This window comes from Eptatretus burgeri, chromosome 1 (genome assembly GCF_056783735.1).
Source record: "Eptatretus burgeri isolate ZD-2024b chromosome 1, Ebu_testis_v1, whole genome shotgun sequence".
Taxonomy (NCBI): domain Eukaryota; kingdom Metazoa; phylum Chordata; class Myxini; order Myxiniformes; family Myxinidae; genus Eptatretus; species Eptatretus burgeri.
In genome coordinates this window covers 82175891-82201334 of record NC_140961.1, presented here as the reverse complement: position 1 = coordinate 82201334, position 25444 = coordinate 82175891, and the positions used below count along the sequence as shown (strand labels likewise).

At 39.6% G+C, this 25444-nt stretch overlaps 1 protein-coding gene and 1 long non-coding RNA gene across 2 annotated transcripts in view; both read left to right on the top strand.

Annotated features, from left to right (window-relative positions):
* The first annotated feature begins 1226 nt into the window (after nt 1-1226).
* On the top strand, nt 1227-12885 carry LOC147034845 (uncharacterized). Its single transcript, XR_015060687.1, has 4 exons — nt 1227-1483; nt 1687-1972; nt 2105-2378; nt 12584-12885. It is a non-coding gene; the product is annotated as an uncharacterized LOC147034845 (long non-coding RNA).
* A 7364-nt stretch (nt 12886-20249) lies between these two features.
* Nucleotides 20250-25444, top strand: part of LOC147034844 (extracellular calcium-sensing receptor-like) — a 47870-nt gene continuing 42675 nt past the window's right edge. Inside the window, exons 1-2 of the mRNA XM_085890615.1 lie at nt 20250-20540; nt 23370-23597. Of these exons, the coding sequence (XP_085746741.1) occupies nt 20322-20540; nt 23370-23597 (447 nt within the window). The 5' untranslated portion in view covers nt 20250-20321. The remainder of the gene's footprint in view (nt 20541-23369; nt 23598-25444) is intronic.

The window sequence follows — 25444 nt, the reverse complement described above, 5'->3', positions numbered from 1 at the left end:
GAACCCCTTTTGGTACAACAAGGTACAGATGGTACACATTCAACTGCAGCAGATACTACTTTTTGCTTTGCTTTTTGTGAAGCTACAAGAGCTAAAAGCTGTAGTACCAGCGACTTTCATTTTTTTTGCTGTGTACTAGCCCTTCATTTTTGATAAAGTTAGGCTGTGGAGCCCTTAGCAGCTCCTCTCGTAGACGTTGGGGCATCCACACTCAGGCGTGCCCCATCTCCTGGTTCTCAAGAACTAGAATCATGCAAGGCCCAATACATGTCTCAATAGTTTTCATCTCCCTGATCCTGTATACCCCGAGGGGCAGGTCTCGCCACTTGGTTGGCTGTTGCGCTTCGCTAAAGGCACCTCTCTGGCAGTTGAAGTCTTCACTCTTTGGCCATTGAAGGTCTTCCCTTGCTGCTGCTGTGCTATGCTCTTCCATTGCTGCTGTGCTATGCTCTTCCATGGTAGCCATCTAAAATGGGTATACTAAGGTAAATACCAACATCTAAATGGAAATCTTGGTGGTTCAAGTCAGACCTCTATTACCTCAATACGCCTATATTCATCTCAAAAGGTATGTGTCTGGGAGCATTCCCAGAGCTCTGGAGCCCTCCGAGCAGGTGGCTTTGAGCCCTTTGAAGGTGGCTTCGAACCCCTATTTCCTCCGCAACTGTGAATATCGATCCAAGTCACTCATCTGTTTAATTTACTTTCCCATCCATTTGCTCACTCTAAAATACTTATATCACTGATTCTTCTTTTGAGATCTATTGATCGGAAAGTAGAGCAAAATAAAATCGCAGTGAAAAATTAATTCTCATCTTTATGAAGACTTCTCTTTCTTTCTATTTTTATTTACTGTGAATAAGAATACAAAATGTAAACATTTTGAGTTTCAAAGTGAAATTAACTCAGCCATTTTGCATTTATGCCAGTGTTTAAATTTGATTCATTTACAAAAATATTATAATTATTAATTTTGATTGTGTTCAGGCGAAAAACGTCATTTTGCATTGAGCGTTAAATAATATAATCAATTGAAACGAGGGGAAATTATTACTCTCAGAAGGAAAGCGAATTTTAGTTTTATAATCTATTTTCCCAGATGTTTTTTTTGACCTTTCGAGTCAGCAATTAACAAGCATTGCTGTTTCAATCAAAATGAAAGTGAGCAATTAGAAAGAAAATATATAGCATTTCCTCACAGGTTTTGCATGATTGTGCAATAAATATGGATTTGTTTCATAACAAAACAGCAAATAACAAATAAGTCCAACGATAACCCAAAAATGTGGATCGATTGCCTCGCCCTGGTGATTTGTGTCGGTCATCTTTCATTGCATGACAACATACAATGCATTGCGAGTGCATCGAGCAGCATTTCATCACCTGGTGATTTAATTATCGCAGGTTTTTTCCCCATCCACAGCAATGTTGTGAAAGATCGCACGTTTCTGAAAAATCGACCCTCAGCAAAAGTTTGTGTTACGTGAGTTTTGCTGTGTTTTCTTATAACCAAATATTTTATCTTTACAATTCACTATGCCATCTTGCTTAATAATTGCCTGTGTTGCATTTCATTGTCAAAAATTATGCAGCTGGGAAATTGTCGATGTAAAATGAAAAAAAATATTTTAAAGTTAAATTGCCGTTATTATTAATCATATATATATATACATACTTAATTTGCAGTTTCGAACCACAAGCATTACGTTGGGCCTTGACCATGGTATTCGCAATTGAAGAGATAAACAAAAATAACTTACTCATTCCCAATATCACATTAGGGTATTTGATTCATGATTCATGTTTTCAGATTGTCAAGATTGCTGAGCAATCCTTGAATTTTTTAGAAAACACAATCTATTCTGGTTCAGAATCTTTTGAGTTTCATACACCACGAGTTGTTGTTGGGCCATTGACGACAGAACTTTCGAGATTTTTGACCGGTCTCTTGGAACTCTTTTCTGTCCCGCTGGTAAAATTGCCATTTTTGATGTCCATTACAGTCGACTTTTTGTTGCTCATGCAATGCAACACATCAATGGAATCTCAAAGTTTATTGAGTCATTTAAAGATTAACACTTTTCAATGTTTTATTTTCATGCAGATAAGCTATGGATCTACTTGCGACTGTTTGAGTGACAAAAGGCAGTATCCTTTCTTCTTACGAACTGTACCAAATGACGTTTACCAGGCAGCTGCCATGGCTCACTTAATGGATACTTTTCATTGGATATATGTGGGGACTTTGGCAGTGGATGATGATTATTGTAGAAATCTGTTGGCCTTGTTTGTCTCGGAAGCAGAAACGTTGAGTGTTTACATTGCTTATCAGTCACTTTTGCAACAAAACTACCAGAAAGACACACTTCAAAGTGTTGGTAAACTGTAATTTCGCATATTTTAGGATAATAGTAATACCCATTCCCTTTGAGTAAAAAAAAATATGCAAAATTTGTCAGATATTGGCTCAGCCATACAGACTAAAATCGTGTCAGCTCCCCACACTCGCAGAAGTGGGAAAGTGTGGGGGGGTGGGGGGGGAGGAATTGGGGAGTATTTTTTTTAATGCTAAAAGTGAAATGTTGTATGTAAAAGTTAAGTTGATTTTCTAAGTACTAATATTTTGGTTGGATTTTAAGCTGTGTGGAAAGACCAGGTTAGTGAGTAGGGTGGCAGTGGCAATCGAGGCACCTCAAGAATAGAGCACAGTTTTGTGTGTGTGTATATGTATATATATATATGTATATATATATATATATATATATATATATATATATGTATATATATATATATATATATATATGTATATATATATATATATATATATGTATATATATATATATATGTATATATGTATATATATATATATATATATATATATATATATATATGTATATATATATATATATATATGTATATATATATATATATATATATATATATATATATATATATATATATTTATATATATATATATATATATATATATATATATATATATAGCCTGGTGTTGGCGCAGTGGTTAGGGCAGCGGCTTGGGATCCAAGAGGTCCTGAGTTCAAGCCCCGTTGGACCACTGAATTAATACACCAGGGGGTTGACTCAGCCTGTCATCCTTCCGAGGTCGGCGAAATGAGTACCAATATACTGGGCCGGTGTATACCCCGGTTAAAATAGGTGTACCTTATCCCTGTGTCGTAAGAGGCGACCAGGGTTGCATCAGGAAGGGCATCCAGCGTAAAACATGTGCCAAATCACAATGCGGATCATACGGATGATCTGCTGTGGCGACCCCTAACGGGAGCAGCCAAAAGAAGAAGAAGATATATATATATATATATATATATATATATATATATATATATATATATATATATATATATATACATATATATATATATCTTAGGGTGATCCAAAAAATTCGAAAAAAATAGAATGTTGCTCCACAAGCTAAAAATTATTCTAATATGATCCAATAACAGGCATAAATTTTTTTAGCTTGATCGTAGGTGATTTAGAGGTCGCTCCATATGACAACTTTTAATTTCATGAGTTGGTTAAATTAGGGTATGGTCGGGTACGATTTCGGGTACTTCTGGATGTCCACGGTGGAAATGGAGTACATTTTAAAACTCTATGGGGTGGATTTACTCTAAGAAATTACTGCACCAACATTGAATTCACTACCATTTCGAAAATATGACCTAAAACAAGATTTATCATTGCTGGAGTTGAGTAACTAATTCTACGCATTTCGATATTTTCTAATCTATAATTAATTTGTCGTCTGTCTAAACATTTCTTAGAGTAAATCGACCCACTGAGTTCGAAAATGCAGTCCATTTTCACCTCGGAAGTCCAGAAGTGTACAGATTCGCATCTCACCTTACCATAATTTAATATAATAAAACTAAATAAATAACTCACATATTTTTCGTGAATCATTGAATCTAAAACACTGGATATTGGGCCGGCTAGAAATAAGTTCAGGCGCGAGTGGAGACAGCAATAGAGGCAGAGATGATCGTGATATTTGGTAAATGAGACGAAATATTCTAATAGTTTGTAATTCCATTGATTGAAAAATTAGGGTATGGTGAGATGTGAATCCGTACACTTCTGAACTTCCGAGGTGAAAATGGACTGCATTTTCGAACTCAGTGGGATCGATTTACTCGAAGAAATGTTTCGACTGACAACAAATTAATTTTCGATGAGAAAATATCGAAATGAGTAGGATAAGTTACTCAACTCCAGTAATGATAAATCTTGTTTTTGGTCATATTTTCAAAATATTAGTGAATTCAACGTCGGTGCAGTCATTTCTTAGAATAAATCGACCCCATAGAGTTCGAAAATGCACTCCATTTCAACCTCGGACACCCAGAAGGACCCGTAATTGTCAACTGACCATACCCTACTTTAACCAACTCATGTAACTAAAAGTCATCATATGGTGCGACCTCGAAATCACATACGATCAACTTAAATTTTTTTATGCGCTTATTGAATCATAGTGGAATAATTTAAGGCTTGTGGAGACAACATCTGAATTATTTTTTTTGCTGTTTTTGGACTATATATATATATGTGTATATATATATATATATATATATATATATATATATATATATATATATATATATATATATATATATATATATATATTTACACTAGCAGGGTGTGCTTACACATTGTGTAAGCATACGAACCTTGCTTCCCCATTGTCTTGGGTCAAACACCTGCATTTTTTTCATCTATTGTTTTTTCATTTATTTTTATTCATTTATTTATGTTTTCATTTATGGATGTTATCCTACCATTCTGTGAATTGTTCTGGTGGTCTGGCTTCCATATCCATCGGCACGCAAAATTTCAGCTTCCTACATCACCCAGAGAAGGTTCCGATCTATAATATCAGTCAAGGAGTCAGTGTGTGAGTCAGTCAGTGGTTAGAAAGAGCTTGAAACTGAAGCCAACCTATTCACATTTTTCACTGCCTCGGGTTCTTAAAGCTCCTAATGTTGCCTGCGCATGCTGTTTTCTGCCTCTTGCACACTTCGAATGTAAACGTATTTTTTTAAATCCAGGCTGTGCCATCGATGCTTTACACAGAGTACGTGTTTGGTGCATCGTTCACATTATACATCAGTAAGTTTGGCATGGAAGTGATTGATATCGTGCCTCTGTCGAGCTGCCCAAGTGTCCTGTGGAGTGAGGAGAGAATGATTTTCAGGGCAATGTGAAAAGCACAAGGGAGATGAGGAATGTGTTTGCATGAGCTCTAGCTAGGAATAAGTTTACTCTATTTGTCAACTGTAAACCACCTCTTTTATTACCTCTGTCACAGAAGGCGAAAGGAGGTTATGTTTTCACCCCGGTCTGTCTGTTTGATTGTCTGTTTTTTTGTGCGCAGGATATCTCAAAAAGTTAGAGATGGACTCGGACGAAATTTGGTGGGCAGGGTGGGTCTGTGACACAGATTAATTGATGAGATTTTGGCGAAGATCCAGATCTGAATCCGGATACAAAATTTTTAAGTGAATCTTTACCATTGAGAGATTGTGCTAAAATGATATATAGCATGATATCTCAAAACGTTGTGGACGAATTCGGATGAAATTTGGTAGAAACGTTGGGTGTTTGATCAGGATTAATTGGTTTAATTTTAGTGATGATCCGAATCCGGATCCGATAATTTTTTTGAGTGATTCTTTTCCATTGAGAGATCGAGATAAAACTATATATAACACGATATCTCAAAAAGTTGTGGACGGATTTGGACGAAACTTGGTGGACACATTGGGCGTGTGACAACGACAAATTGCTTCGATTTTCGTGAAGATCCGATTCCAGATGCGGTTACGAGAATTTTTTTTAATTTTTAACGTGATTCTTCACCATTGAGAGATAGGGGCAAAAACTATATATAGGATGATATTTCAAAATAACCTTCCCCACAATTTGTCAAACTTTGTGGTCTACAATTCCCAAATTATTCTGTGGATCCTTTCTTAAAATTGGTGTTATATTTGATACTGTCCAATACTTTGATACCTGTATCGACTCCATTGAACTGTGAAAATGCTTATCTGCTCTGCCACATCCTCAATCCTCTTGGATGCATGTTATCTGACCCCAGAGCTTTATCATATATAAGCTTATCTATCTGTTTCTTCACATGCCCCAATCCTCTTTGGATTTCCACTAAAAGCCCTTGCTCAACTCCGAAATAGTCACAGGTGCCTCCAGTTGCCCGTTATGCTTGACAGACTGCAGTAATTGAAAAATTGTTTATGGTAAATTAAGCTTTCCAAAGTCTGAAAGCTAAGGTGGATATGATTGTATCTCATGGGAAAAAAAATCCTCTCGATCTCCATCCCAGTTCTGTATCGAGATATGCAGCTAGCCAAAGAGTTCAACATTATCTCCAAGCTCTTTGATCTTCTTCCCTTGCTTAAAATTTACCTTTGATTGGGGATTCTTAAACAGAGAAAGATAACTTATTTGATCGATTCATGGACAGTTTTTTTTTTTTACATAGTCCTGGTATTGCTTCTTGACAATATTATCAAGGTTGCATAGTGCATCAACGAATGATTCGTGCATACGTTTTCAACTGCCAAGAGTTACTAGCCCTGGAAAGTCATGCGAGAAGAGGTTTCCCATGCTTGCAAAGGTCTTTGAAAGGCTGTCAACCTATATCTGAAACATTTTCTGTGTTAATCGACCCTTATCATGATGTTTCAAGGTGTTGTGGTTCTCAGGATCCTCATAAGGAAGATATTCCCGTTTGAGAAGCCAGGACAGCTATGGCCATGAGTCCATACAACATCTGAAAGCAGTATTATTATCTGTCAATCCAATGCAACTATCTGAACCTTTTACGATGTTATTCTCCTGCTCATGGGCTTGGTCGATTGGGATGATAGAAAAATCGTTGCAAGTCTTAGGAACATCCCAGTGGAACTGCTTTTGAAACCTGTCATTGATTTACTTGGGTAAGGATTTCTATTCTCTGATGTGAACTGGCATCTATTGTGAGTAGTTAACATGGTCCTGGGCAAAGACGAGATGTGTTAGTTCCTCAAGAACTTCAACATAGAAGGTAAAAATTCTTCTCCAGATGAGCCCTGATGAATGGAGTACAAGCGTCTCATTCATACCTCATTATCTGGGTCCAGTGCATAAATGTGGGATTCTCATTCTCCATACCATTCCTCCATGCAGCTATTTTTCCATGCAGCTACACTTTCAGGATCATTAGGTTCTTCAGTAATCAGAAAAGCCTTTTTCTGGAGATAGTTTCAAAAGTGTAACTTAATGACCATGCTTGGTCTTAGTTAAATGCACCACCTTCAAAAATGAATCTGCTTGGCCAGACGTTGCCGCTTCCATCTCTGTGATGGCGGCAGTCCAGCCAGAACCTTCCAGTATATCGCCAAGTGTATTCATAGGGCCATTTATATGTGCAAGCTCCCAAACATAACAACGTGTTTGGACCTGCCATATATGGCAGGCAATCTTCAGTCAGGCAAGTCAGCTTTCTTGACTGCCACTGGTAACATGTAACCCAGTGCTACCTGCCTCATCGTCAGGCAGTCGGCGACTAAACCGACTATGCTCACTGGCTTGCCAGTGGGGAGGGTGACTGTGACACCCTGCATGACTAACAACAATACCTGCCAAAGGGTGGATGAGCTCCTTCAGAGAGCCAAAAGCCATCCAGTAAGGAGATGGTGTGTCCAAAATAACATCCTTCCAGTTAGACTGTTTTTTTAGGTCGTAGGTTGTAGACAGCAACCACTTAGGGTAGTAATACCATTTTGACTTAGGAGCATTAAAGCGGTGTGCGGAACCATGTTACACTCTCCGTGTCAGGATTGCTGGTGAGCTGCGAAATCAGAGCTTTCTGTCTCACTCAAAATATAGCTACTGGGTGAGCTTCAATCTCTCTTTCCTGCAAACAAACATCACACTCTTTTCATCATCCATTTTTCTTACTCACTCATTTTCACTCCTCACTTCACATTCTCTCTTTTATTTTTCCTTCCTCTCATTTCCCTCAGACAGCCTCCAATTAAATATGATAAAGTCTGAAAAGTTAATGGCTTCTCGTTCCTAGCATTATGGGATGCGAAGAAATCTCCGGTGACCTCCCTGTCTCTGCTGCCAAAGAGAAAGGGAGCTCAGGCCGTAGTAGTATCAGTGCCTCCAAAGATCCTTGCCTTTTGAACCAACGTGACTCTTTTTCAATTCATTTCACCAACATCTGTGGTCTTTCTTCAAATCTTTTCTCTGTTGAACATCTGCTAGTAAGCTACTCTCCTAATAATTTGCTGCTCTAAGAGACAGAATTATCCAAATGATTTCTTGTTAATTCTTATAACATTTCGAATGACAATCTACACTCAAGATTCTGCTTCAAAGGAGGAGTCTGTGTCTACTGCAACATCAACACACCTGCTGTGTACACCTTGTGGACCTGGAATATCTAAACTTTGATGTCATCTCGCTTAAGATTTGTCTCTCAACCATCACTATCTTTCTCTGTTTCACTTATTCCTCTCCCAATTCCACAAACTTTATAGCTTTATTTCACTGTCTTAACTCTTGCTATGAGGCCATGACTTCTGAACAACCTCAAGCAGAATTTCTCTACCTCGGAGACTTCAATGTACACCACAGGGAGTGGCTGAAATCTTCCCACATGGATGTTGGGGGAGTTGAAGCTCTTACATTTTCCAGTCTTTATGATTTGGAACAAATTATCACCTACCCTACCCATATCTCAGATCGACAAGACCACACTACCTATACTTTGGATTTATTCTTCACTTCCAATCCGTTGCTGCATGACGACACAATTTCACCTCTAATTGGTTCTTCTGACCACAATCTTGTGAGCATCACTTTACTTACCACCACTTCTTCTCATCCGACTGCTCCGCCGAAACACCAGTATGGGCATTTCAATAATACTGACCACTTGTTTACGAAACTTCTTTTCTGACTTTGCCTGGAAAGACTACTGCCTCTCCTCGGGCGATGCCTCTATATCTGCTGAGCGTATAGCTGAGGTTATTGATGCAGGAATGGAGGCATATATCCCCTTTTGTTTCAAATCTATCTCTCATCAATTCTTGGTTCAATAATTCCTGCTCTGCAGCCATTCGTGCAAGGGATGCCGCATATCGGACATCGAAAAACTCTTCTTCCTCAAACACAAATTCAGCTTTCATGTCCACCACAAATCATTGAAAACATGTTATTCATGAGGCAAAGCATTCCTTTATTTAAAAGAAATGTGACAACCTCTCATATTCTTCCACTAATAGATCTTTCTGGTCCTTAGCAAAAAGTATCTTCAACAACTTATGTCGCTTTACGTTTTCTTTGCTTTTCCATTACAATGACAGCACCACTGTCTCTCCAACCGATAAAGCAACTATTTTTGGTTCTCATTTCTCCTCGAACTTCACACTGGATGACTCTAACATTCCATATCCCTCTAATGCTCCCCTCACCAATCCTATGTCTCTCCCTATAATCTATCTTCATGCAGTCAAAAAATTGTTCCCCTCTCTGGACATTTGCAAGGCCTGTGGGCAAGATGGCATTCCTCCCTGTGTCTTGAAGGAATGTGCTTCAGAACTTGCACCCGTGATTGCTCGTTTTTGCTTCAATACCCAAACTTCTTCTCTTACCTGGAAACATGCCTTTTTTAGGGAAACATGTTAGTACAGCCTATTTTAATGAAGGGTGATCATTCAAACCCAACTAACGTCCCATTGCTCTGACTTCTACTGTTTCCAAAGTCTTTGAATGTCTTCTCAATTCCCATTTTCTCAAGCATCTTGAATCTCACAGTCTTCTATCTGACCACCAATATGGCTTTCACAAGCAAGATCTACAGGTGATATCCTTTCTCACATGATGAATGTCTGGGCGTCTTCTTTGAGAGACTCTGAGGAATCCTTTGTTGTATCTCAAAAGCCTTTGAAAGAGTTTGGCATCGGGGTCTGGTATCCAAACTTTCCTCTTTCGGCTTTCCTCCTTCACTCTGCTCTCTCATATCGAGCTTTCTCTCCGACCGCTCTATCTCCGTTATTGTTGATGGTTCAACATCTCCCCCTTCCTTATCAACAGTGGTGTACCTCAGGGTTCGGTTCTGTCTCCGACACTCTTCCTTCTTTATATCAATGACCTTCTTTCTTCCACAAATAACCAAATGCACTCGTATGCTGATGAGTGATGACTCAATATTACATTCCTCCATGTATTTCCTATCTGCCCCCATATTCCCTCACTCGATCTACATATCGTTTCATCACGGCCACCTCTTTGAATTCGGATTTGGACAAGATGTTCCAGTAGGCCAAATGTAATCAAGTTAAGTTTGATGCTTCGAAAACTCAATTTCTTCTCATCTCTCTCTCTAAAATTCCTCTCAACTCTCCAATCTCCTTTGAAAGCTCTACAATTACACCATGTGATACAATGAACCTACTCGGTATTACCCTAACTTCAAATTTATCCTGAAATCCACACATGACACAAATAGCTAAGTCTGCCTCGAAGAAATTAGGAGTCATGTTCAGATGTCGATGATTCTTCTCCACCGAACAGTTACTCCAACAGTATGTAAAGTAACTCCAACAGTATGTAAAGTTACTCCAACAGTATGTAAAGTAACTCCAACAGTATGTAAAGTTACTCCAACAGTATGTAATGTTACTCCAACACTATGAAAAGGACTGATTTGTGCTTGTATGAAGTACTGCTCTCACATATGGGAAAGTTCCAGCTCCACATATTTACTGGACAGAATTGAATCCAAAGTTATTTGACTTGTCAACTCCACCAATGTGACCTCAAAACTCGACCACTCAAATTATGCTGCATAGTAGGCTCTCTTTTTCTTTTCTACATATATTACTTTGGTTTCTGCTCACAAGAACTTGCTGCTTGTGTACCTCCACCATTAGCGAAACCAAGGAATACTCAACAAGCCACGACATCACATGATTATTGTGTGGCCATTGGCAACTCAAGGGTGGGCCGTTACGATGTTTGTTTCTTCCCCTCTACTGCCAAACTCTGGAACTCTTTACCTTCTCACATCTTCCCAAACACTTATGACCTTCCCCATTTCAAAAAGCAGATTTTTTACTTCCTCAAAAACTTAGACTATTCTCTTTTTCCTTACTTTTAGATCAACGCAGTTCTATTATTTAAGGCTTGGCCTCGATGAGGACTATTTAGTCCGTGACTAAAGCCTTAAACATTTTATATATATATATATATATATATATATATATATATATATATATATATATATATATATATATATATATATATATATATATATATATATATATATATAGAGTTTCAAGATGGGAGAATTTTTTTTATTTTTTATTTGGCTGATGCATCATAACCTCTGTTCCCACAAATGGGGTACAGACCCAAAACTAAATCATTTATGGCCTGCAGCTTCATAATTCTCAGGAAAATATCCAAAATTGGTGGCCAACTTGGGTTTTCCTGCACCACAGGAATATGGCTAAAATATAAGCAGGCTCCTCAGCTGAATTTACTCAATCGGACCCAAGAAAACTTCATGCCAAATTTAATGCTTTTATCCACCATGTAATGATAATTTTGTTCAGCCACCCCACTAAATGTGGCTCACCCCCAACTGCACACACAGCTTGCCCACAATCATCTGCATCCCAACCTGTATCTGCCACACCAAGACTGCTGCCCACCACCCCATTATCTAGACCACTGACCTCACCTGCCGCACCCCACTGCCTTCCGCAGATGCCACTGCCACACCGCCAACCCCACCGCCAATGGTACCTGCACACATACAACCACCTGCACGTTTCACACTCTAATGCCACCCCCCACCTCACCCACACCATCATCCATGCCCTCACAGATCCACCACACAAATGCAACCAATTCCGTTCAACAAATCCTCCACCCACCGAAAAATCCCACAAAAGTTATATCTTTTTCCTCAAACTATCCACCAAAATCCTTCAGTGTGCCAACTCTACAAATTTCCTGCAGAAAAGTGATGGCGGATGACATAAGATGGTGGTACACCACTTGTTTGAAGCCCTGAAGGGAAGGCTGCTATTCAATAGACTCAGAAAATCATTTCTTGTAAAACGAAAATGGGGAACAAAGGAATGGTGGTTGGCAGAAAGTCAGAGTTTTGTAGTTTAACCTGGAAGGAGTTACAGAAATAATGCAGGCATCCTAGGGGATCTGAGTAGGGTCAGAAAGTTGAGAGAGCAGAAGGATCAAGAACAGAGAAGAAACAGAAAAAACATGAAGTTTGTCAACTGATATTGCAAGGAAAAAAGTAAGTTCTGTCATTGTCATTAGTCATAACACCAAAATGACTTAAAAATTTTTACTTAATAATAATAATAACCAACAGAATTTCTTTCCTTCTACTGTTATGTTGATCGTCCTTTATACAGTATGTGAATCATCCTTGTTTGAAAATTGTTTTGTGAAATGCCTTCTCAATTTTAAACATTGATTCATTCATCTCTTTGTGCAGCTGAGACATTAAAAAGAGAACGCCCAAAAGTAGCTATCTTATTTGTTCATGGGAAGGATTTTATTCCTCTTGCTGAGTTATTTTTAGCAAATAATCTTAGTGAAAAAGCATGGGTTGGAAGTGCCACTTGGATTAGTTCACCATATATGAGAAACACACGTTACGCACAACTTTACGATGGCACAATTGGAATTGAACGTGGCTCTGGATTAATACCTGGTTTAAAAGGATTTCTTGAAGGACTACGTTCACAATCATTCTGTACAAAAAAGCATCTTGATAGACGTCGTGGCAAAAATGAAACATTCTTGGTAAGGTACTAATTTGTTTGCATTTCAAAACTATTTTGTTTCAATCAATGTCCTAAATAAGCATTGAGTTGCAGAAGAAATTGATCGAATATTTCCATGGATTTTCACTTCTGGGCAATGAGGAGAGTGTTCGAGGTTTAGCTTGTGGTAAGGGAGGGCAGAGGGGGGCTTGGTGTGGTTATCTGATGTCAACATCATCATCATCCTTGTGTGTAATCGTTGTGTGTAATCACCTCGGATAATTTTCAAGCTTTCATTGAAATCCAGCATTGTAAGGGAAATTTCATGAAGGTGATGCATGCTGTTAATTTTCCCTCAAATGAATTAATATTAACAGAAGTTTGTCCCATATTGTGAATATATATCATGGTGAAACTGAATTAAAAACAGAAGACTGTCCAAGATATTGTATAAAAATAAGACTGTGCATCTTGAAGCTCACCTGGATAAGGAGCAAGAGTCACTCAACTGATTCCCTGCAGACCCACTTAGAACCTGATTATGTTTTTAAGCCGTGAACAAACTTTGGTATATCAAAGGAGATGAAGGTTGTGGTCGTTTCATTGAAATTGTGTGTAGTTTAGGAGAAGAAAGAAAATAACTTTTTGTGGGGGGGGGGGGTCGGACCCCACCCCATAGATCTCTTTGATGAGTGCAGATTTTGATACAGTTGATAAGGGTGATGAATGTTATGTTAAAGTTTCATCAAAATCGTGTGTGTAGTTTCGGAAAAGAGAGCAAATACATATTTTGAGGTGTGAAATCCCCCCCTCCCCACACCCCGGACACGAGTTTCATCGAAATCGTGTGTAGTTTCGGAGAAGAGAGTAAACAACTATTGTTTTTTAGGAGGAAGGTCAAAAAAATACCCATAGACCCCATTAATGAGCACATATTTTGATGTGGTCAATACACATTCGTTCCGCATTAGAAATGAAGCTTGTGGCCAAGTTTCACTGAAATCGTGTGTTTGGTTCATGCGATAATGACTGAAGTGTTTACAGACTGACTGACTGAGTGACTGATTCACGAACTCACCCACTCAGCTACGAACACTGCTCTATCACATAAGCTCACCTGACTAAAGTCCAGATCAGGTCAGGTATTTGAGCATGTGCCGGCGCAGCACTTCGCTGCATCCACTTTCCGTCGGTACTCCAGGGGCCTTCTTCTAGCCATCCCCCAGGCAGATGCATGCCTGATCCCCGTCTCGTTGAGATTCTGATCAACCTGCTGCAACCACGAGGCTTGTGATCAGCCCATTGGCCTCTTCCACTCATGAGGCTGATTCGCTGAGAGAATCTGATGAGCAGGATCAGCATTATGAAAACAAGCCACATGTCCATACAGCCGAAGGCTGACGCTCACACACAATGCAGGTAACAAATCTTATTTGGGTCTCTCAAAGCAACCACTCATTGGACACAAAGTCCAACCAGTGATAGCCAAGGATTCTCAGAAGAGACCTGGTACCAAAGGAATTAAGTCTCTGACTCAGATCCCAGGAAAGAGTCCAAGTCTCAAATCCGTAGAGCAACACTGTACGAATGAAGGACCTAAAGACTCGGACTTTTGTCCTCCTGCACAGGTACTGACAGTGCCACACTCCATGATCCAATGAATCCATGACTCCTCAGGCCCGATCAAGAGGTCTATTGATCTCTGTCTCACAGCCTGCAGAGACATGAATGTCAGTGCCAAGGCAAGGGAATATCTCCGTGACCTCAACATCCTCACAAGAAACAGGTACTGTCAAGAAAGCAGCATCCAAGATGTCATTGAAAGCCTGGATCTTCGTTTTGACCCGCGAAACTGGTAATTCCATTGGCTCCGACTCATTCAGCACCTCGAGGGCCCCAAAAAGGATATCCAGAGACTCTGCAAAGATGATTGCGTCAGCTGGGGAATCAAGATCACAGATCTTGACATTCCCAAACGATGCACTGCAGCTTGATTTCTCCAACATTCTCCCCTGAATTCAGTCCATACAAGTGCTGAAGAATGTGGGGCCAGAAGAAACCCCTCACAACCTCCAGTAACATCAGCTGAGAGCAGCATCAGCTCTCAGTAGTTGTTGCAGTCCTGGCAATCACCCTTCCCTTTCCAGAGAGGGAAAACAAGGCCCTCTTCCAGTCAGTTGGGATGATGCCTGTGTTACAGGTAGAGCACAGAAATGCATGCAACGACATGAGTACAGCATCTCCACCAGCCTTGAGAAGTTCAGCATGGACACCACAGATTCCATGAACTTTACCCCATTTCAAACGGTTCACCACAGCCTGTGTTTCCACAAACAAAGGTGGCTCACAGTTGATTGGAGTTGATGGCGAGAGTAACACCCCTGACATCCAACTCAACAGCTGATGGATCAGCCTGTTGAAGCCACTCAAAGTAACCAGCCCAGCGGGCCATCACTTTTGACTCCTCTGTGAAGAGCCCACCACTCTCTGCTCTAAATGCAGTACACCAAGGAATGGGCTTGGAGGAACGCAATGCGTGAATTCCTCTGTAAGAAGAATGATAATCACTTGACCACAAGTGATGCTCTACCCCCTCACAGATTACTCAAACAGAGGCCTCCTTGTCCACCCTCAACAAATGTACAGTTTTATGCTTTAAATTCCTGAACAGCTCAGCTCTGTCATTAAGCCTGGCACTACGCCTCTGGTCAATGGTATCCATTGTCCCTTAAGAGACAACATTCTTCTTCGTTCTTTGGTGAGTTCCAAGACATCCACCAGCAGGATCGAGGATGGTGATCTTGAAGGCACTCCACAACTCTTCAGGATTCCCCAAAGCACCCAGACTCCCCACATCCCCACTCAGCCTGATAGGCATCCCCACTCCTCATCTACCCTCTCATCATTGAGCTTTCTACCATTCAGCCTAGGCTGGGATGGCACCATTCTCCCAGATTTATACTGCAACTTCAGTGTTGCTACCACAAGCCTGTGGTTGGTATTAAGGAACTGAACACTCTTGTAGACCCTGCAGTTCTGGATCATCATCCAATGACTGGCAACGAGCCCATGGTCAATCTCCTTTGCCACACCACCAGCGTTGGCATACCAAGTCCAGCAATGAGCCTGTGTGTGCTGAAACCATGAACCAGCCACTCTAAGTCCATGCTTCTTGCAAAGTCAAGGAACATAGTGCTATTCTGGTTCACAGTTCCAAACCCATGGGGCCGAAAACATCTCATAACCATCCCTATCAGTTCCATTCAATGCATTGAAATCCCCCAAGATGAGAAGAGTTTCTCTCCTGGGGCAATGATCAACCACAGACTTGAGAATAGCACAGAATGTGTCTTTCATGGTAAGATCACTCGCCTCACTCGGAGCATATACCGAGACCAGGAAAATGACACCCAAGGAGTGACAAATCCTTCGTCTCATAATGCGCTCATTGACCAGTGTTACCTCAATTGTCATTGGAGTCAGCTTATTGGACAGCTACAGCAACTCCTTTAGCATAGTAACCACCAGAGTGACCAGACCAATGGTAGGTGTAACCACCCACAATGATTTCGCCACTATCCGGTCTCTGAACCTCAGAGAGTGCTGTAATACCGATGGTCAAATGCTTGAGCTCAGATGACAACAGAGAGAGAGAGAGAGAGGTGATCATCCTCTCTTAGAAAAGGACATTTCAGGCTTCCACCCTAAGGGGCCCAGGCTAACCCAAGGAGACTGCCTTCTGGTGGATGACACCTCAGCACCACCCTGACACACATTACCATAATCTGACCCAGGAAGGTTACCCTGTGTTTTTCCTCCTATCATCAAAGAGTGGGGGTCACGAAGGCCTTGCCCCAATCCCGTCATCCGGAGAGCTGCCCTGTGAAGGGCATACCAAGCCCTGTGAAAGGCAGCTGCACAGGAGGTACTCACACAGAGTGGGTTTTCAGTTTTCTTGGTGTTTTTCTTGTATTTTGCAAAGTGAAGGGTTTTATGGTGGCTGGAGTGCAAATCCTGCCACCAACCTCCTAATAAAGTGACCCAACTGCAGGAGGACATCCGCAGACACAGTTAGTCACTAGATATGGATGGCTGTTGGCTCACAAGAAGCAACTGCACCATTTGATAGGTTTTGTTTTTAATCCTGCTGGGTGTCCATATCCATACACCCTCCTCACCAGGAAACCTGGTGGAGGAGACGATTCTGTTGCTGACAACCCAACCATTCAACAGGTCAGTGCAGGTTTAAGTGGTACCTGGAACAAGTCACAGATATAACCTGGCCTGTTTTGACAATAGCAAGCCAGAAATCTAATCTGGCCTGACCTGAAGTCCAGGTGAGCGAAAAATGATGTCATGACAAAAGTCATGTGTCCACCAACCAAACATAGATTGGTGAATGTGGGAGCATGGAAGGCAAGCTGGGATGCCATTGGTATCTGAGTTCTATGTCTGGTTGCGAGACAAACTCTGACAGAATATTTATTTAATTTCTGCACACATTCATCCAAGTCAGGAAGTTTCACCCACATTTTTCAATGCAATAAGAAATGCCAACGGTAAGTTTCTTACAATGAGAAATCACAATCGCAAGTAATCACAAATTAAATCAAAGGCCACAAAAACCTGACAGAATGACCAAGTAACATTACTTATCAATATTTTCTTTTAAATTATCCTCAGGTGGAAAAGCGAGGCAATAAGACAGACATACAGCACAAGGGCATGAAGGATGTCACTGGCAAATTAGTCTGAATCAACTTTTGGAAGCAAAACCACCAAGTCTTAGGGGGTCACTTTAAAATGCCAGGGTAGAGGTGATGTATACACTTGGGAAATTGTAATTCCCTCACAGCAGCAATTCTGGCCAGTCTCAGTCTGGAAATGTTAGCAAAATATACAACTCATGGCATGCATTGACATACAGACCAAAACACCAGGCACTCTGCTTCTGCACTAGCTTTGACTCAACTCATACATGACTCTCTTCACCGATGACCTCGATGACGACCAACATTAACAACTTTGATAATGAAGAACACCACTAAAAACGACTCTGATACTGACAACTTCAATGACTATGACCGTGACGAGCACCACCAACGATTATTTTGACAATGATGAAAACTTCGGCCACAATAACCAAAACCAACAATGACGAATCATGCTCTTGTATGCTCCAAACCTGTAGTGATGCAGGAATTGAAGTGTTTTCAGTGAAGGCCCTCAATTCAAGGACTAAATTATGAGGTTTTGTTGTTCTCAGAGCTTTGTTCTGACGGCTCTTTTTTAGGATCGGCACTGAGCCTTGGACAGCTTGCAGCTGTAGTTAATTTGTGGTAATACTCCCAGTGATGGTTTGTAAGATATTTGTAAGGTTTTAGTCTATCATTCCCATTGCTCCAATTATCACTGGTTCAATTTTGGCACTCTTTCAGCTCCCAAGATCTTTTGACTTCATTCTTGAGACATTGATATTTGGTCATTTTCTTGATTTATGGGTCCACCCCACCCCAATTGACCGCCTCAGGTTTACAATAACGGTTGTTTCGACAATATTATCACTGGGTACTGAAACCTCAATCAGCAATGCCTTCATTTCCTTTTTTGTATATTAGTATTCTGTCTGGTCAGTGCTTTTTCTATGTTCATGCTTGATGGGAGCATGAGGTCATACGTGAGCATTATCGCCTCGTTTTCAATGATTACTTTTTGTTCGCGTTTCCATGAGTTTTCTGGGACTGGGATATTTAATTTTTGCAGATGTGCCAGTGGATTAATCCACAAACTCTTGTTCCTTCGTGTGTACAGCTGTTCAGCCATTTTTTTTTACATTGAGATAGTTGACTCATGATTTCTGTTTCTACATTGCAAAATCTACACTTGCCTGATTAGCTCAGTCCCACCATCTTTATAAAGCTGTTCGTGCAGTGTCCTTGGTCTTGGGCATTTATAATGATTCGTTCTCTTTCCCAATTGAGTGACCTCTTCTTAGCCATTCCAGTGAACCTTATTTGTCTATATGCAATTTGTCCAACTCTTTTTTGAATATTTCTGCTCTTTTGTTTTTCTCCCATTGTCGCTATATATCTCTTGATATTTTACCTTAATATATTTTTCTTTTATCTTTTTTTGAATTGAAGGGGCTGTATTTGTTACAGTTTCTGTTCTGTTTGACATCTTCTTTTCACACCTTTTTTGGAAGCTTTAGGAGGGATACCATTTTTTGTTTTGTTGTCTTCATGCTGGTATACAAATTGTATTCTGTAGTTTGTTCAACTTTTCACGTACTCTGCTAATCTTACAGTTGTTGCTCTGTGAACTTGATTGAGTTCCATCAGGCCACCACCTGCTTCTTTTCCTGGCAGGTACATTCTCAAGATGCTCTGGTTTTTAAAGAACATTTTGTTGATAGTGAGAAGTTTCTTTGTTTTGATATCTCGTTTTCAAATTTCCAATTGTAGCCAATTTAATATTCCACAGCTGTATTGAAACACTGGCACTGCAAGCTGGTTTATGGCTTTGATTTTGATTCTTAGGGAGAGGTATGTTTTCAACATTAGCCTCATTCTACGTAGGTATTCTTTGGTAAAATTGGACTTTCAAAATGACGTAATCTGCCCCAGAATGTTCGGTGAGCATGTGGTACCGCTTATCGTCCCAACCAAGATGGTAACCTCGCGGCGTCCTTCAGGCCACACAGCTTGTTAATACAAACATGTGCCTCTCTCACATTCGGCTCCATGTGGTGAGATCCGTATGAAGCTGCATGTCTACACTTTACAAGCGTGCTATGCCGACATCATATCAGCAGTCCAGCATGGGCCAGGTCTGCTTCACATTGCACTGTCATGGCCCTTGTAGCCTCTCTACTCCATCTTCACCTCTTTCTTTATTGCTTCAGCTACCACTCATTTATTTCAAGATCTTCCCATCATTCCTCCCACATCACAAATTTATGAAGAATTTTATACACTTAGAAAAAAAAAAAATATATATATATATATATATATATATATATATATATGAATATTTTAGACTTGTTAGGTCTGAGTATCTCGTTGGCAGAACCTTTTGATCACCTTTGTTCAATTTAAGCATTTCTAAGAATATTGAGGAAAAACATGGATGAAGGTTTCATGGAACTTTTGTGGATGTAGAAACATTACGTGTTGCATTTATATTTCATTTGAAGCATTTTGATGTGGTTTAAATTGTGAAGAATTTAATTGCTTAAAAAGTCAATAAGTTGCAAAATGACAAAAATCTTACAAAGTTAGCAATTCTGAGAGAATTAATTTTTTTGTTTTCAATTCTGAGAGAATGAATTGATGTAAGTACTGTCTTTATCCGGTAATTCACATTTTCCAGGAACACGAGAAAGAAAGATCTATTAACTTGAATGACCATTCACTGAAGGGGTTCTTGAATGAATTTTGGAAAAGCCATTGTAACTGTTGCTGGGTTATGAATGACTATTCTGAAAAAGACTGTCCCTGTCAGAAGAGTTTGGATGAAGCGGAAATGCAGTTTACTGATGTATCTCGTCCAAAACTGACTTATACAGTATACTTGGCAGTATTAACAGTCGCTCATGCACTGGATGACCTTCACACTTGCATACCTTCTAAAGGGCCTTTTGAAAATGGATCTTGCTCCAAAATTAACAATTTTAAGACTTGGCAGGTTTGTTACTATGCTAATTGCACCCTTCATCTTTTAGGTATATCCAACTCCCAAATTTGTTGTGATGTTCTAATCGACATTCAGAATTATCTTTGCAGTTCTTGCCATGTTGGCCACTTACCTCACTGGTTCCCCATTGCCTGTTCTTTCCCCATGTTTCCCTTCTCCAACACTCTTCTTCTCCAAAGTTATAAAGACTGACTTGCTTTGGAAACATTTTCAACTCAAGAAAAATCTTGAAGTTTTTCCCAGTATTTTGATGAAGGCGTCAATAATATGGTTTTCAGTGTGCATATTGCTTCCATTGTGTGTTTGTTTATACCTGCACTTTAATTAGGATATTGTAAATTCCCCATGAATATTGGTTTCAGTCTATTTTGAGGTTTTCTAACTTCTGATTATTCCTTCCATGGAATCATCTCAATTTGATGTCATTGATGATGTCATTTTTGGTGTGTTGTGTTCTGCAAATAGTCATTCTGAAGAAAAATGTATCACAATAAACCTTGCCACCAAGAGGTAGTACCTAATTGACCATTCCCGTGAGACAAAGCTGATTGTTCTTTTGGATGGAAATAATGGAAAGGAGGAAGACATGGCATTTGCAGTGGAGAGGGAAGGAACAATGACCTGGAAGAAGAATGTCTGAAAGGAAGAAGGAGAGAGCAAAGGAAGGGGGTGGAGGACACAGAGAGTGAACAAGCTGGATACTAGCTCAAACACAGCAAAAAGGGGGCTGAAAGAAAAGGAAGGAAAAGCTGTCGATAAAACAAGAATGGAACAAAAACGTAAACACTGATGGAGGACTTGACTGAAGGGCCTATCTTGAAGTCCAGCATTGGCACTCCGTGGATAATATTGTGCCATCTCTTCTGGTTCTTCACATGGTGGGTAGCCACAATTGTGTCTAAGTTTGTGGCATTTTAATTTTGTCTAATTGCATCCATCCACATCATCCAGTTGCTTCCCTGAGGGTATGCCATGAAGCTATGGTTGGGTAAAACTGTATACGTAGTGGGATGGCAGATGAAGCGGCATGTATGTGGGATATCCATACATCCACAAATGTCATTGGTGTGGAAGAGAGTATGCAAGTGGCTGTTTGGTGCTTTGCTGGAACTGAAGACTGGTGGTGTGCTGGAACCATCTGGGAGTTCCTAGGCATTGAAGACAATCAATATAAAATGTGTCCAGTCGATGGAGATCAGCAGTGGCAGTGGTCCATGTTTCCTTTCCATACAGTGGAAGAAAAATCACTAGAGCATGGTATATCTTAATCTTTATAGAGTTTTGATAGTGACACTTGAGTCAACGGACCACACAGGTGATTTCCAGAAACCACTGTTTTTAATGTGAGACTTGTCAATGACTGATATGAAATAATCAACTGATCAACAAACTGCACAGCATAGCTGAAGATGTCAATATGGGTTGGTTAGTGTTGTTTGGAGTTGCAGCTATCAATTTTGTCTTTGTGCAGTTGATGCACATCCATACGAGTTTTGCTTTTGAAATCAATAAAGGCAATGTCAGCACACGGATTTAATTCCATTGCGCTCTCTCAATCAGTTGTCAAATCATAAAATTCTGCTTAGTTGTACTTCTAGCATGGCAAAATCCTGCTTTCTGAGGACGTGGACAGCTCTGTTGCACAGGTCAACTTTGAGAGAGGAAAAATTGTGCAAACACTTTGACAGAAAAATAAAGGACTGTGATTCAATGGTGATTGCTGCTTAATTCCATACCCACAGACGAGAGAAGAGGAATAATCTAGAATGGAACTATTATTCTTCTTCCTCAGTCTGTGGATATGGACTTTGTGATCCAACTGCAATGACCATGTAGGTAGCCATTTCACCAAGGCAGCTCCATAATGCAATGATTACACAATTCCAAGGCATCGCCCAATTATTTAGTTTCTGGAGGGCAGCCTGGACTTCAGAGGGGATCACAAGGAGTAAGTTGCAGGTTGGATCACTCTAGGTTTTACTGGAAGAGGCATAGAGTATGGGGTCATCTTCAGCACGTGAGCTGGTTTGGAGATGGGAGACGTGCTGCTGCCATCTGTTCAAAATTCCTCTATGTCCATGAGTTTTGATCCATTGTCATTCTAACGGACCGATCCTTAGTGTGGATATGGCAGGAAAGGAGTTCTTTATAGATGGTGTGTTTGTCATGCGAAGTCGGTGTGTTTGTCATGCGAAGTCGCTGCAGCAGCTATGATCTAGCTTTTTGCTCCAAAGCGTTCGTGATATCTTAGTGAAGTGCATAGTCTCATACTTGTGGCAGCCTTCTAGTTTCAAATGTATCTGGCTTACCATCTTTCTTCATTTTTAGTGAGGGTAAACTCAGAAATCCAGGTTTTCTTTGCACAGCGAGATTTTTTAAACAATCTTTTTGTGAAAGAACTGACATTATATTTGAAGTTAGTCCAGTCTGTCTCAGGATCCTCATAATATCTGGGTACTGTGAATCTGTTGGCTATCTCAATACTGCAATTGTGAGCCATCACAGAATCTGTCTCAAAATATTATATCAAAACCCAATCTGCTTGTCCCTCAGACCTCTCTTTGAACCGAAGATGGAGGAAGAAAAACAAGAGGTGATGGTCTAATGAGCCAATTTCAGTACCCCTTTTTACCGTACAGGATTGCCTGCAGGAGAAACAATGGTGTGAGAACAGAATGCGATTTATTATATTTTTGGTAACACCATCATTGCTCCATCCTGTTTTCTGATACATTTTCTTGTGATCCAAAAACTTTCCAATCAAAGATCATGTTCTGTAGATAAGCCCAACACTAACTGATGTTTTTTCACCATTTTTAGCTTCTATTTTACTTACAAAAGGTGATGTTCACAACAAGTATGGCTACATTATTCTATTTTGATGAAAATGGTGATCTTCCCGTCAATTTAGAAATTCTCAACTGGCAATTGAATGAAGATAATCACATGGATGTTCATGTTGTTGGATATTTTAAGTCATCTCGATCTCAAAGTAAAGAGTTTTTCATCGACAACAACGCCATCATTTGGAAAGGGCAACAAAAAGAAGTAAGTACATTCTACTAATGAATGTGACTGCATTTATTTTTATATTTATACTTTGTAATACATAATACGTCTTCCAAACTTGGAATATATATCAAAACATGAGAAATGTGACAAACACTTTGCTGATCCCCATTGGACAACAATCCACACCAAAGAGTCACCTCCAACACAGAGGTTTCGACTCAGTGACTCTGTCAAAGAGACAAAGATTTTATGATCATCATCAGTTAAACATCAAACAGAACCACAGATCCAGATTTTGGGCTTTCTGATCTAATCAGGATGGTATACCGATAAATATCTAACCAATGATGACCACATTCGTCCTTTTGCCATCAGAATACCTCTTGTCTGTTAAGGCAGTGCTTCCCAAACTATCTGATGTGGCGGACCGGCAGTTTTTTTTCCAATGTGCCAGGGACTGGTACCATATTTGTGCCATATTATTATTTGTTTATGATCCGAGAAAATATTGTTTGAACATCTGTAGTAATAATAATTTATACCAGAATAATATAAAAATATAATGAATATAATCAAAGTTGACACCTTTTATATATATATATATATATATATATATATATATATATATATATATATATATATATATGTATATGTATTTTGTGAACGAGTAATACAGCATTACAATATTATAAAAAATATAAAAAAAATCAAACTATCAAAGCCTTCAAACATAGTTATTATAAACATATGTATACCGGTATATAAGTAATAAAATGAAAAATTATAATGAATATGGTAGGTTGAAAAAATTATATATTTTAGTTATCTTAAACTCCAGTGAATAAAGACATTAAAAGAAAAATTGAAAGGAAATTGGGAACATTACATTGAAGACAACTTTGAAAATGTCGTAATGTTAAAATAGGAAATTGATGATATAGGGATGTTAAATCCTTAACTTTTACTAATGTGAAAGGTGAGCCTGCTTCTTCTTTGTCAGCTTATCCAATCGTGGTTCAATTGAGGACAGTGCCATGCGCAATGGAGAATGAATATCCACACTATTCCTGTACTTTGTCTTAATGATGCTCATGGTTGAGAAGCCAGTCTCGCAGAGGGAGGTTGAAGGAAATGGGAGAAGAGTTTTCAGAGCAATTTCAGTAAGCTCAGGATATTCTGCTTTCACTTTAATCTAAAAAGAAGCAAGTGCTGTTGTAGTTTCGAAACTCCTCTTCAATCCCTCGTCATCAGAGAGCTCCAACAATTTATCCTCCATAGTGACACCTAAGTCATCTCTCAATGACATAAACGGATTTCGGATCCATTCATTCCCTTTCCGTGGATTTTCTTCTTCTGGAGAGTAATGCTGAAAACTTTCTGCCAAATTCGTCAAGTGTTCTCTGATGACATTTCTTTGAGATGTACCATTGAGGTCTTCTTTTGCATCAGTGATGACTGCTGCTAATTGGTGAAACATATCATAACAATCTCTTGACACTCGACTCTTCCATGCTTCTAGCTTTCGTTTTTGTCCGTCGATCTTGTCTGCCATTGTAAAACACGAAGCCATCCTTCCCTGCAAGGTGTTGAGATCATTAAAGATGACAAATATATCAGCCAAATAAGCCAGCTTGGCGAGCCAATTCACATCTCAGAACAATTGTGACCAGTTTGTTTTTTTTGTCCTGAAGAAACTCGGCCATTTCGTTTCGTAGTTCAAATACTCTTGACAGGACTTTTCTCCTTGATAGCCAACGTACATCGGCATGATCAGCTCCCATATCATCACATAATGCAGTGAATAGTCTCGAATTTAGAGCATTTGCCTTTACAGAATTCACAATTTTTACAACCTCGCTGAGCACACTGTTTAGTTATGTTGA